The following is a 14,496-nucleotide window of genomic DNA, read 5'->3' as shown; positions in this document are numbered from 1 at the left end:
GAGCGAGAGAGAAATGGGGTTTAACGTCCACTCGACACAAACTAGGTCATTTCGGGACTAACATATGGTTTTAATTTTATTTCAATAATTCGCTTGCGCGTAGGGGTCTTTAGCAGTGGGGGGAAACCGGAGGACCTGGGGAAAACCCACGAAGTTGGACAGGTGACCCTACTCCATGTCACGTACAACCGGGGATTCGAAACCATGCCAGTTGTCTCATAGACATGCCGTATGATACAGAACGCACGTGTTACCGATTCGGCCAGCCAACCCCCCGAGACTAAAAGGAATAAAGTGAGGGAAATTAATGCACACCTAAAAATATATGAACAATCTTATTAAGTAATACTTCGGGTTCGGATGGGTTTATGTTCGATAATCAGTTTATTTAGTAGACATGCTTGACATAATTGAGCTACTTTTATAGGCGGTGTGACGTATTAAAAATGGTTCCGGTATTTATTATAGACAGCATGATTGACGATAATTAAAAGGCTATCAGTTCCAAAAAAAAAATGAACTTACGTTACTTTGTCTTTTATGTTGTCTGTTTGAACAATTAGTTGGTTTTGGTTTGTATTTTAGACACTCAAACAGGCCAGAATCTTGTAGCAACGGATTATACAATGGGCTCATGTCAATCTGCAAAAAAAATCAAATCAAAACAAAAAGTTTTATATATAAATATAAATAGGTTTCGGAGTTATGACCGCCGAGCGAAGCCGGTCTGTTCGGGGTTGGCGGCTACACTAGGTCTGCCCCGAGTCTGAAATTTGGGGTATAGGGGTAGCTCGGACCGGGGAGTAACATAGGCCAGGTGGAGTTAGTCTACCACTTCCAGTTTCGGAGTTATGATCCCCGAGCGAAGCCGAGTATCCTGCTAGTCATAAATAAACAACATGATTGTGGACATGTTAACGATTATATACAGTTAAAAGCCTGATTAAATAAATGTGTTTTAAATTGTTTTTTTTTTAAAAATATAGAGATGTACCACATCTTAAATTAAATGATAGATTATTCCATAAAACAGTTGTTTGATAACTAAAAGAGAGCTGACTATAAGAGACTATAGTTGAACAGTTTTGGGCTTTAAAAGTAATTTATCTGATGTACGTAATGTTCGGCCGGGTGTATAAAGGTCTAAAAGATCTAAGAGGTTTATAAACTAGTTTACATTCAATCGTTTCTGTTTTAACTGTCTGGTTATTATTTTACTGTGGGATATGTTTAGCCTCGTTCATCGAGTCGCTTCATTACAATTGGCGCTTGAAAGCGAGAGAGAGAGAAATGGGGTTTAACGTCCACTCGACACAAACTAGGTCATTTCGGGACTAACATATGGTTTTTAATTTTATTTCAATAATTCGCTTGCGCGTAGGGGTCTTTAGCAGTGGGAGGAAACCGGAGGACCCGGAGAAAACCCACGAGGTTGGACAGGCGACCCTACTCCTTGCCACGTACAACCGGGGATTCGAAACCACGCCAGTTGACTCAATGACAGACTTTATGATACAATAATTTTGGTAGTTACAGTCTTCACACGGCTTCAAGAAAGTGAAACAAAGGCTATAACTCTAGAAGGGATTAACGGAAATTGTCTTCTTCGTTTTACTAATTTAAATAAAGTAAGGGAATTAAATACAGATCGGATGATAACCTTAGTCGTTAGAGTGTTTACAAGGTTCAAAAATGTGAAACAAGGGCCATAACTCTAGAAGTAATAAACGGAAATTGCCGAAATTCAATAGGATTCTCTCTTTTTTTTTTACAAATTTAAATAATGCATATAAATTTCATGCGGATCGGATAATAAGTGAAACAAACGGATTTTTCGTTTTACTAATTCAAATAAAGCATACAAATTTAATACAGATCGGACGATAACTTTAGTCGTTAGAGTGTTCACAGGGTTCTACAAGGACCATAACCCTAGAAGTAATAAACCGAAATTGTTGAAATTAAATAGGATTCTTCGTCTCAACAATGTAAACAACATATATAAATTTTTTAAAAAATCAAATAATAAATGTAGTTTGTATAGTGTTCACAAGAAATTATGGACGACGGACCGACGAATGGAGGCGACGGCAATATAAGACCACATTTCCATGTGGACGTATAAAAATATGTAGAATGTCTTCAGCAGGCAGGAGTGGTCATGTATTTCACCGATCATAATTGATTAGAAATTACATTCGTTTTCTTAAAAAATCAATATATATACTCTCTAAAAAAAAAGTAGGGGATATTCAGAAACAATACAAAACTGCGGAAATGCACTGCTGTTTTATTAGAGGTAACCAGTGTATGTTAATAACAACCCAACTGTCTACACATGAACATAAACAGTTCATATGGGCGGCCCCATTTCACTCCAAAGAGATACACCGTCAAAAGTGAAAATGGCCGTTTTTGATTTTTGTCTTAATAATGTGTAATTGCTCCACCAATCCTCAGACAACCGTCCAATTACGATTTGGGGCAATCTGACCCACTCCTCTTGCAGTGCCACGGCCAATTCTTGCAGTGTTGTCGGTTGACGTTGACGTCGACGAACACGTCTCCCGATTAAATTAAACGTAACACACTAAAGCAAAGATACGCTAAACAGTAAATCGTATACAAGAACCGATAGGAAAGCAAACATGGATAGATAAACCAGTACGCGGCAGTTTTCATCAACCCTTCCTTGAAGTGTCAAATTTGACAATGAACCCCTCCCACGTGTATGGTGCTATTGCGTGTCGCATGTACAGCTCAGTGGTTCTGTTGGGGCGATAAGTTCTTCATCTGCCATCTGTGATCATACTCTCAAAGCATGTCAAATGTCCATGACTATTTATCATATCGCAACCTGCATAGGTATTTGTATTAGAAGAGTATAAATCGCTTTGTATGCATTCATATTCCATTAATATGTGCTCTTGGGCCCATTTTCGTCCAGTTTATGGTTTCAGAGAATAGAGCTGTCATAGTGTGTAACAAATATATATACGCTATTTGAGAACGAACGGCGGCCATTTTGTCTGTCAATTTTTGGCCGATTTTCCCGAAATTCGACCTCAGTCGTCCTTAGGGTGTAACAGTGATATAATTATACAGTTTTTTAAATTGGATAAAAATTATGAACTCTATAGGGACCACAAGCTAAAAACGCGATTTTTCGTACAATCAGGGGCCATAATTCAGGAAGTTACGGTCTGAAATGCGCGAATATCGAAAAGAACCGAGATCTTTGGGTTATAAACTTACATTTCAAGTTTCAACAAAATCGGATAAAAATTGTGACCTCTATAGGGTCCACAACCTTGATATACCATATTCTTACGCTATTTGAGAACGAACGGCGGCCATTTTGTCTGTGAATTTTGGGCCGATTTTCCCGAAATTCGAACTCAGTCGCCCTTAGGGTGTAACGGTGATATAATAATACCGGTTTTTAAATCGCATAAAAATTGTGACCTCTAGAGTGTCCACAAACAAATTGTGGACGGACGGACGGACGGACAGGGGCGACGGCATAATACGTCCACATGAAAATGTGGGCGTATACAAACTAGATAATGTAAAGGCAATTTGCTGAAAATTTCATTCATATTGATCCACCATGATCCGAGAACAAAGCGATTGAATTTCCGCCTAGCCTTGATCATCATTAATAAAGACAGTACGATAAACAGCATAGTCTCGATTATCCATTTAATCGTTAAATCGTGAAGGAAAGTTATGCAGTAAATCGGCTCACAATCCACTAAAGATCGCAAGCTAGCGATGCCATTTAGAGTTGATCATGGTCGGGATAGGTTAATTAATGTCTAATTAATAATTTAGATAAAATAGACAGATTTAGCTCTTCAATAATGTATGTTTAAATAAAGCTTAAGCCATTAGCTTGCTTTCTACAACCTTTATATACCATATTTTTTTTACACTATTTGCGTACGAAATTCTAACTCAACCATCATTAGGATATAATAGGTGATATATATTCAAACGGATAAAAATTGTGACATCTAGAGGGACCACAAGCTAAAAACGCGATTTTCGTATAATCAGGGGCCAAAATTCAGGAAGTTACGATCCGAATTACGCGAACATCGAACGGAACCAAGATCTTTGGGTTATAAACATACATTTTAAGTTTCATTAAAATCAGATGAAAATTGTGACCTCTAGAGTGCCCACGAGCTAAAAACGAGATTTTTCGTACAATCAGGGGCCATTATCCATGACATGGTCCGATACATGGGGTGGGTGACTCCGTAACAGCTTAATATCGTTAGGGTTCTTCACCTTATGACCACAATGCTTGCCACCAAATTGGTAAGAAATCCACTCACGAATATCGATAGGTTTTGTCTTCTCATGACCCCAACGCTTCAAACCAAATTTGATAACAATCTGTAAAAAACGGTAGATCATATCGCTTTTACAAGCTGAAAATCGATAGGGTTCGTTATCTCATACAACCAAATTTGGAAAAATGTTGTTAAAAATGTAGCCTCTATTGCGTTCACAGGGGTTTCAGCAAATGGGGGGGGGGGGGGATTACTCCGGAACGGAAAGTCGTAGAACGCTGGATATCGATAGGGTTCTTCCTCCCATGACCACAATGCTTCACGCAAAATTTTAAAAGAAACCGTAGAAAACTGTAGCCTATATCGCGTTGATAAGATTTTTAGCAAAGGCTTGAGAGGGGGATGGGGGGGGGGGGGTTAACTCCGGAACGGAAAGTCGCCGATAGGGTTTGTTCTCAATGCTTACAAAATGTAGCCCCTATCACGTTCACAGGCCAATTGTTGATGGACAGGGTGACGACATCTTAGGCTCACACTGAAATGTGGCCGTGTACAATGTGCTGGAATTTTGAAATAGGTATGTCCTAATTTTCATCACAGTTACTTTTGCTGACAAGGTAAATTCCTATTTTTTTCTTCCGCCACAAAAAACTGTGACTATCATTTGCAACATCGCGGCTGATTAAGGTCCTTTTACAGCTTGACAAACACCAACCTTTGTTTCCATGCTCCGATTACCAAAATTAATGTACCATGTCAAATGCCAAAACCACCCCTACGAGTCCATACAGAAAATCAAATTTATTTTATTTACACAATAAAACATGAATATAGCTTTTCAATATTAGTAACAAGGAGTTGTAGAAGGAAATCTAATTATTTTATCTATTTCAAGGTACATATGATACGTATAAAACTACCAATTATTACTGAACACAACAAAGGAGATATTTTCGCTGTATTTTCTCCCTAGTGACACTGTAATAACATAGCGTTAATTATTTGCTGTTGGCAGATTAAAGTGAAATGTTTGACAAGAATCCCCTTCTGATCGTCCCACATAGGAGCAGAATTGATGCGGATTGGGTAGCACACAGGAATTTGTTATAATATCAAAGCATTCTGATGAGAATTGAACGAAGAATCATACAGTGGTTTTCTTTCAAGAATGTCATCTCTTGACACCACTTGATTAAATGCCATGGACAGAGAGAGATCGATTTTGTCAATGGCTCCCAGATCACAGATCATAAAAAGGTTAAACATTGACTATAAATAAACTTTTCTTTTTCTCTAATATTAACCAAGGAAATCAAAATAAAATATGGCGGTGTTTCTGGAAAGGATAGCAGAAACTGGCTAGTGACTATTGAACAATATTCACAAACAGTAGCCAACTTTTAACATTGTCAGAAAAACGCCGATATTGCATGTGATGAATTCACAGTAATTCACAAAACACATTTGTTCGACATCTTAATTACTTCACAAAATATTTTATTATTAAAAATGGTCAATAAACTGTTAGTGCCTCGGTTGGCAGTGGGGGGAATGCCAATATCGAGAGAAATCTCTCCTAGGCAGGCGAATCTCTCTACCTTATCATGTACAAGACTGGTATCGAAACAACAATCACCATGTCTTGACTCAATGGCGTACGATAAGATAAGACAGACCACTCGGCCACCCAACGTCGACAAAGTGGGATAATTAGCTACTTTAGTTTTCCAAAACATATTTTTTTGGATTTTTTAGATTCTATTCTCCAAGTTTCCTTTAATTTAAAATTATAAGAGGTCATTCAACGTAGACATAATTTAATGCCTGAACCGATTCTAGAGTATAGCAACCAGCGGTTGCCATGCAAAATACGACCACATCTTGCAAGAGATGGACAGAGAACGAGCTAAAAAAACCCTGATATTTTGTACAATCAGGGCCATAATCCAGGAAGTTACGGTCCGATATGGTCCGAGATCTTTTGAATATAAACATATATTTTAAGTTTCATCAAAATTCGATAAGGATTGTGACTTCTAGAGGGTTCTCAACATTGGTATTACATACTTTTACACTATTTGCGTACAAGGGGCATCCATTTTGTCGGGTAGATTCGGTCCAATTTTAACGAGATTCGAACTCAATCATCATTAGGGTGTAACGGTGATACATTTAAACGGTGTTTTTTAAAAATACAAATTGTGACTTCTACAATCAGGGGCAATAATCCAGGAAGTTACGGTCCGATATGCACAAATATCTAAAGGAACCGAGATCTGTGGGTTACAAACATACATTTCATGTTTCATCAAAATCGGATAAAAATTGTGATGTCTAGAGTGTCCACAAGCTAAAAATGTGATTTTTCGTAAAAATCAAGAGTCATAATCCATGAAAATACGGTCCGAAGCTTGCCAGTTTTGAAAGGACCTGAGATCTTTGGGGGACAAACCTATATTTCAAGTTCCGTCAAAGTCGGATAAAAATTGTGACCTATAGTGTCCACAAACAAATTGTGGACGGACAGACAAGGGCGACGACAATATACGTCCACATGAAAATGTGGGCCTATAAAAACTACTTTTATTAACAAACTTTTTAAATTTATCTTTGAAGTCTGTTCCGGAAATGATGACAAAATGTGACATGAAAGAAATTAAACGGGTCTTTGTATTCTGTTAATTACCGTAAAACATGCGGGAAGCAATGTTTATACATTACATTAAATGTTTTTCCCAGGAGATCTCTGGCAGTGACTGCCTTTAGATTTCTAATCAAGTACAGATAGAAAACATTTTTTTGTAAACAATAAATACATGTATTATAGATATGGAAAGAAAGTCGGAGACATGTTATGTAAAATTTACAGAGATCGGAATATGATAATGTGTATATAATTAAACTACGTAAGGAACATGTCACGAAACTGAGAATCTCAAATAATTGTTTTTAAAGATACTTTTCCGCGTACAAATTGTGTGATTTGATGATATATTTGGACTAAAATATTCAAACTAATCAATCTATCAAAAATTTGCTTCAAATCCCTCTCAAAACTTTGTTAACGTGGGGAAATATCACAAGCTATAAATAAACTGTTGTCAGACGCCATGTCTGTCAGCTCAATCCATTGTAGGAGGGTCCATTTTTCAGGATGTATTTTTCAAAACTTTGTCCATTTATCATACATATTTTGTCAACTTCTTTTTCCGCCGTTTAATTGCAGTCTTTTGTACGTTGACAAGTTCCAAAACCGTCTAATCATTTGATCAAGAAATAACAACCGCTCCCTGTGTCACGCTAGCACACAATAAGCTGCCAGACAACAGTTTCCGTCTTCATTAGCCCAGGTTAGGAGCAGAACAGCAGGACGTTGAACCCCATTTCATTTCGGTTTGCCAGATAGTGATACCCTGACATTTTTGCCTAGTGCTTGCCCCATGGGTATTTTTTGGGTAATCCAATGTTTTTCTAGTAAGATTGGGTGTCTATACTTTCCATATATACCAAATTAACATACTTTTATTGGAATTAACCACCCGATAAATACTTTCTGGACAATGTATTTTTAATTTTATACGTAATACTAAGCTTCATGGTTATGTCACATGTATGCAAATCGAGATGTGAGCTCGTGATATTTTAATTAAAAGAAAGTTTATTTACATTTAATTAATAGGTATATACCTTCTTCTTGCATGATGTTATTTTGGCGTTGAGCGTGACCAATGCATTTTTATCCCACTAATGTTCAGGAATTCAATTTTATTTTAGATGTTTTTCAGGATCTTAGGATTCTATTCGCAGATTAATTAATGGAATAAATGGGCTTATAAATGAAAAAAAATACTTAAGAAAAAATCAAATATCAGAAAACCAAAGCTAGGTACTTATTTTATTGAATTTGAAAATGAGCCAAGTCACGCAGTAGAATCATTCACTCTTTTCACGATGTCGAACATTCAAATAGAATATTAGTTTACTGCACGTGTATCTAGTCGATTGTCAGTAAAACAAGAGGTTTTGTTTTAGGGGTATAAGGATATTGGTTATATGTTCAAATGACAATGTAGTCCGTAGGCCGGCGCAGACCAAGTAAGCGCCCTTGTGAGACAAGGTCCCCTAAGGCCCAGTGCCAAAAAATTAAAAGCTCTGTTACATATCTGAAATTTTTTCCCGCCTACACCACTCGATTACATTATCTCATCCTTCTTCCACTCTCCTGTTAGTCCGGGAGCCCAGCGAGATTTAATCAAAATATTGAGTCCAAAAGGTTTGAGGTCTACAACACATATTTTACCCCTAGATCATTTTGGAAAAGCAAGTCTTTATTTTTGTAACCTGTTCATATACATGTACCTGGGAGCGCTCCCCCTAATCCTCTCCAATTTAATGGGAGCTAAAATTCAATGGCCATCCACAAAAATTATTTTCTTGCAAACGTTTCATACTTAACACTAAGAAACAGAATGCATGACTTAAGAGCATATTAGCTGCTGTGCTAATACTACTTAAGAGTTTAATTAAATAGCACTAATTTGTGACCGTAATTAAAATTTAGAGTCCATAAATGAAACAAAGCCTAAAATATCACTTAAGAGCGACAAAAGTTGAACAAACCCTACTTAAGACTAGTTCAAAAGTGACTAAGGTCAAAGGTCACTTATTTGTGACTGTAATTAAAATAACTGAAACAAAGCCTAAAAGCTAGCTAACCAAGTCAGGAAACCAAAAAATATAACTTAAGAGCGACAAAGGTTGAACAAACCATGCTTAAGACAGGTTCAAAGGTCAAATTTTGGGTGGATTTGATTAAATTGTCTTCTCTGGGATTATTTTTCTATGAGTTTTACTGCACACAATGACTGCTTAAGGGCATAAAATGTTGTACTAATGCTGCTTAAGAGCTAATTAATTAGCACTAATTTGTGACCGTAATTAAAATTTAGAGTCCATAGCTGAAAAAAAGCCTAAAAGCTACACTGTTAAAAAAAAAAGGGCAGTTTACGCCAATTCGGGTGGAAACTAGTTGCCACCTAAATAGGGGTAACTCCTAGCCTTTAGTGGTGTAAACTGATAACATCCAAATAGTGAAGAACATCACACCAATTCAGGTGGAAACTATACTATACAGCGATTAATTCATCACAATTCCAAGATATTACGAGGGGGTTTAGAGTCTGTACACAGTCTATACATCAGTATCCATCGCGAGTGTCAATAACAACAGCGCAGCGTCTGTACATGGACGAGACGATTGATGAACGCCATTGGCACCTGGAACCACACTCTCAGAAAAGCCTGACACAATCCATCGGCTGTGTTTGGTCTCGGCGGTACGACGTTATTAAGTCTCCTCTGAATTTCATCCCAAAGATGTTCAATCGGGTTTAAGTCTGGACTAAGGGCTGGCCAGTGCATAACGTTGACACCGTGCTGCTGTAGTAAGTCCCAAATAACTCTGGCGGTGTGGGCACGGACGTTGTCATGCTGGAAAACATTGTTTCGATGACGTATGAAGTGGGGTCTGACAACTTGATCGATGTAGCGCATTGCTGTGATGCCGCCTCCTCTCCCTGGACCAAGATTTTGGAACACCACAGGACCCACTTTCTGGTTCAGGCCGATTCCACCCCAAACCATTATGCTTGAACCTCCACATGAGCCTCGTTCCATGACTCATTGGTTAGAATAACGCTGGCCACGTCGATGCCATATTCTGATCCTGCCATCTGCAGTTGATACGCAATACCGACTCTCATCTGTAAACATTGTCTGTGTCGCCAGTTCTAGCGTTGTTGGGCAAACTGTAGACGTTCACGTCGATAGCGAGGGGTGAGGATCGGTCCACGGTATGGTCTACGTCAATGGATGTTCTCTCTGGTAATACGTCGGCGCACTGTATCGGTACTGATGGGGTTTCCGTGTGTTCCCACTGTCTGATGTGTTGTCCCAGATGCCTGTGTGAAGGGATTCTGCACGGGTTGCGTTTTTGAGAACTATTTCCCGGGTTCAATTCTGTGTTTGGGAAGGAGCCTTATTGCTCAGGTATAGTTGGAGATGTGGCCACAAATATACAATAAAACATTTGGCAAGTTTTATGCAATGCGTCTATTCAGAGTAACATATCAACCTGACGTTTCTTTTGCTGCTTAGTAGCTGCCAGTTCCAGTAGTGTAACCTGCCTGATACAGCAAATTGGGATGAGTGTTGCACTCAGACAGTGTAATGTTACACATAAATAGTTTACACCGGTGGTTGTAGATTAAGCATTACCCCTCAAGGCTGTTGTGTAAATTACACTTATATTTTAATTATTACACCATCGCGGGTGTAATTTGTTTTGTTGGATATTTATTTTAAGCCAACGACTTCTAAGTTCAGAAACTTGAAATTGGCTATAGGTTTCTATGATAATTAGTATAGGGCGTTTAGCCCGACACAGATTACATATAGACCGCCGGCTATTTCGCTTCATTTTACAACGACATTAAATTGACAAATATCCATCAGACTGAATCAAATTTGAAGGCATTCCCGTAAGTATCCATGTTAAGGAGAACCCGTAAATGTTTTAAATCATATATATCTTTATCTGAACTAATGTATTATTTAATTGTCTACATTTTTTAATGTTATCCAGTTCTATACTTCCATTCTCAATATTTAGAAGAATTGGAAAAACCTTTTGCTTTTCATTTCCTATAAGGAATGATTCGTCGCATAGTTTTTCGTCGTTTCTTTAGGGCAGCAGGGATAAGCAATTTGATTGGTTGAATGGTCATAATGTGGCCCAAAATATGACCTTTGTCACCAGTCTTAAGTCAAGTTTGTTCAACTTTTGTCGTTCTTAAGTGATATTTTTGGCTTCCTGGCTTGGTTAGCTAGTTTTTAGGCTTTGTTTCAGCTATGGAATTTAAATTTTAATTACAGTCACTAATTAGTAACCTTTGAGCTTAGTCACCTTTGAACTAGTCTTAAGTAAGGTTTTTTCAACTTTTGTCGGTCTTAATTGGCGTAAACTGCCTTATATTTACGGTCAAAAATTAATGTTAATTAATTAGCTCTTAAGTAGCATTAGTACAACATCTCATGCTCTTAAGCAGTCATTTTGTGCAGTGGGTGTTAGAAAGAAAAATAATCCCGGACAAGACAATTTAATCAAATCCACTCAAACGTCATTATGTGACCCAAAATTTGACCTTTGACACCTTTGAACCAGTCTTACTCTTAGGCAAAGTTTGTTCAACTATTGTCGCTCTTAACTTGGTAAACTAGCTTTTAGGCTTTGTTACAGTTATTTACAGTCACTAATTAGTGACCTTTGACGTTTGTCACCTTTGAACTAGTCTTAAGCAAGGTTTGTTCAACTTGTGTCGTTCTAACGTGATATTTTGGGTTTCATGACTTGGTTAGCTAGCGTTTAGCTTTGTTTCAGTTATGGACTCAAAATTTTAATTACGTCCATTAATGGTGCTAATTAATGAAGCTCTTAAGTAGAATTAGCACGATAGTTTATGCTGTTTCTTAGTGCTAAGTATGAAACGTTTGGAAGAAAATTGTGGATGAACATTGAATTTTAACTACCGTTAAATTTGAGGGGGTTAGGGGTGCGCTCCCGGGTATATGCATGCACAGGTTAACCAGCGGCTGCCAGGCAGGATACGCCCACATTTTGCAAGAGATGGATAGAGAACAAGCTAAAAACAAACGGGTTTTTTTTGTACAATCAGGGGCAATAATCCAGAAAGTTATGGTCTGAAATGCGCAAATATCAAAAGGGACTGGGATCTTTGGGATATAAAGATATGTTTTAAGTTTCATCAAAATTGATAAAAATTGTAACCTGTAGAGGGTCTACAACCTTCGTAGCATACTTTTACATAATTTGCGTACAAAGTGCGGCCATTTTGTCGGGCAGTTTCATTTCGATTTTCCCGAAATTCGAATTCAACCTAATCGGTTTTTAAAATCGGAAAAAAAAATGTGACCGCTAGAGAATCAGCATGCTAAAAATGCGATTTTTCGTACAATCAGGAGCCATAATCCAGGAAGTTACTTTCGAATATCCGCGATTATCAAAAGGAACCAAGATCTTAGTGTGTAATGGTAATATATTCGCAATTTTTTTTAAATGAGATAAAAATTTGTGACCTCTACATGGACCGCAAGCTAAAAACGTGATTTTTTGTACATTCAAGGGCCATAATTCAGGAAGATACAATCCGATACGAGCGAATATCGAAAGGAACCAAGATCTTTTGATTATAAACATTAATTTATTAAAACTTTCATCAAAATCGGATCAAAACTGTGACCTCTAGGGGGTCCACAACCTTGATTTACCAGATGTTTACACTATTTGCATATGAGGGGCGGCCATTTTGTCGTCTGGTAATTTTGGTCCGATTTTCATGAAACTCAACCTCAGACAAAATTACGGTGTAACGGTGATATATTCGAACGTTGTTTTTTTTTTTTCAAATCGGATAATAATTGTGACCTCTAGAGGGACCACAAGCTAAAAAAGCGATTTTTCGTACAATCAGGGGCCATAATTCAGGAAGTTACGATTCGATATGCACGAAAATAGAAAGGAGGGGGGGGGGGGTCACGTGGCTAAGTGGGTAAGACGCTAGCTCGCTAGCCTGGAGGTCGGGTGTTCGAGAAAGTTCATCCAGATTTTCCGGCGTGGTTCTCCCTTGTCAGTGATGCAGGACGGAGGGGCTGACAAGGAAAGCTGTCTAGTCGTTCGGATGGGACGAAAAACCAAGGTCCCGTGTACACATTGGCGTGCACGTAAAAGATCCCTTGGCAGTTGGAATTCGATATAAGAGTAGGCCGTAGTGTCGCTGTCCGGGCAAAATTTCCCTCATAGCACACTGTATGGCGTATGCCCGTCTTCATTAGCCCAGGTTAGGAGCAGAAAAGTAGGACGTTAATCTCCATTTCATTTCATTTCGAACGAGGGGCGGCCATTTTTTCCGTCAGTTTATGTCCGATTTTTACGAAATTCGACCTCAATCACCCTTAGGGTGTAACGGTGATATATTCAAACGGTTTTGTAAATCGGTTAAAAATTGTGATCTCTATGTGGTCCACAAGTTAAAAACGCGATTTTTCGTACAATCAGAGGCCATAATTCGGGAAGTTATGGTCCGATATGCGCGAATATCGAAAGGAACCGAGATCTGTGGGTTATAAACATGCATTTCAAGTTCAAAATCGGATAAAAATTGTGACCTCTACAGTGTTCACAAGCTAAAAACGTGATTTTTCGTACAATCAGGGGTCATAATCCATGCAGTTACAGTCCGATACATGCCAATATCGAAATATCATGCCAATATCTTAAACCTATATTTCAAGTTTCATTGAAATCGGATAAAAATTGTGACCTGTAGAGTGTTCACAAACAATTGTGTACGGACGGGCGGACAGGGGCGATGACAATATAAAAACTTAAGACTTGATCTTGTAGACCTCAAACCTTTTGGATTCAATATTTTGATTAAATCTTACTGGGCTCCTGGGTTGTGTCTTATAATACTATCTCATCACTATCATATTCACAGTTACAATGAATCGCCCAGTTATTAGTAGTACCACTAGTCGTGGGGCGGCAGACTGTACATATTTTATGTGAATCCTCACAATACAGGCGGAATTAACAGACAGGCCTCGAGATTATGTCCCATTTCTTATCCTCTCGTTCACGAGAATTTGCTCCTATTTGCCATGACACTGACTAAAATTTTCAGGCCGAGTCCCAAACAATTAAAAACGCAGTTACATATTATTAACGTCCTACTGGCATATCTTGAGTCTAGTTCACAAGCATTTGCTCCAATCAATGACCTCAAATGTCAGAATATTGACTCAAGTTTTTCCAAATTTTCTTAGCGTGAGACCCCCTCCCCCCTTCAGGATGCTCAGTCTTATAGCCACTGCCCCTTAGGTTTACAAAAATTTAATAACAAAAGCAGTAACAATCAATTCATAATATGGCATGAAGTTTATGTCAACTTGAATAAAACTGCTTTTGTGGTAAGATTGATAGAATTTTTGTTCTTTAAATTAATAGCATTGTATTAATAATATATCTTTGGCTAATTGTTGGGTTCACACACATGTGTTGTGGAGAAGTCATGTCTCACACACTTAAATCTAAATGAGTGACGGATTGATACATAAA

The 14,496-nt window shown here is 38.0% G+C and overlaps 1 protein-coding gene across 1 annotated transcript in view; it reads right to left on the bottom strand.

Moving 5' to 3' along the window:
- Window positions 1-14,496, bottom strand: part of LOC126823482 (meiosis 1 arrest protein) — a 29,461-nt gene that overhangs the window by 524 nt on the left and 14,441 nt on the right. Inside the window, exon 8 of the mRNA XM_050552348.2 lies at window positions 526-642. Coding sequence (XP_050408305.2) covers window positions 526-642 — 117 coding nt within the window. The remainder of the gene's footprint in view (window positions 1-525; window positions 643-14,496) is intronic.

This window comes from Patella vulgata, chromosome 6 (genome assembly GCF_932274485.2).
Source record: "Patella vulgata chromosome 6, xgPatVulg1.2, whole genome shotgun sequence".
NCBI lineage: Eukaryota > Metazoa > Mollusca > Gastropoda > Patellidae > Patella > Patella vulgata.
The sequence above is the reverse complement of the archived record's forward strand: the minus strand, read 5'-3'. Positions and strand labels throughout refer to the sequence as shown.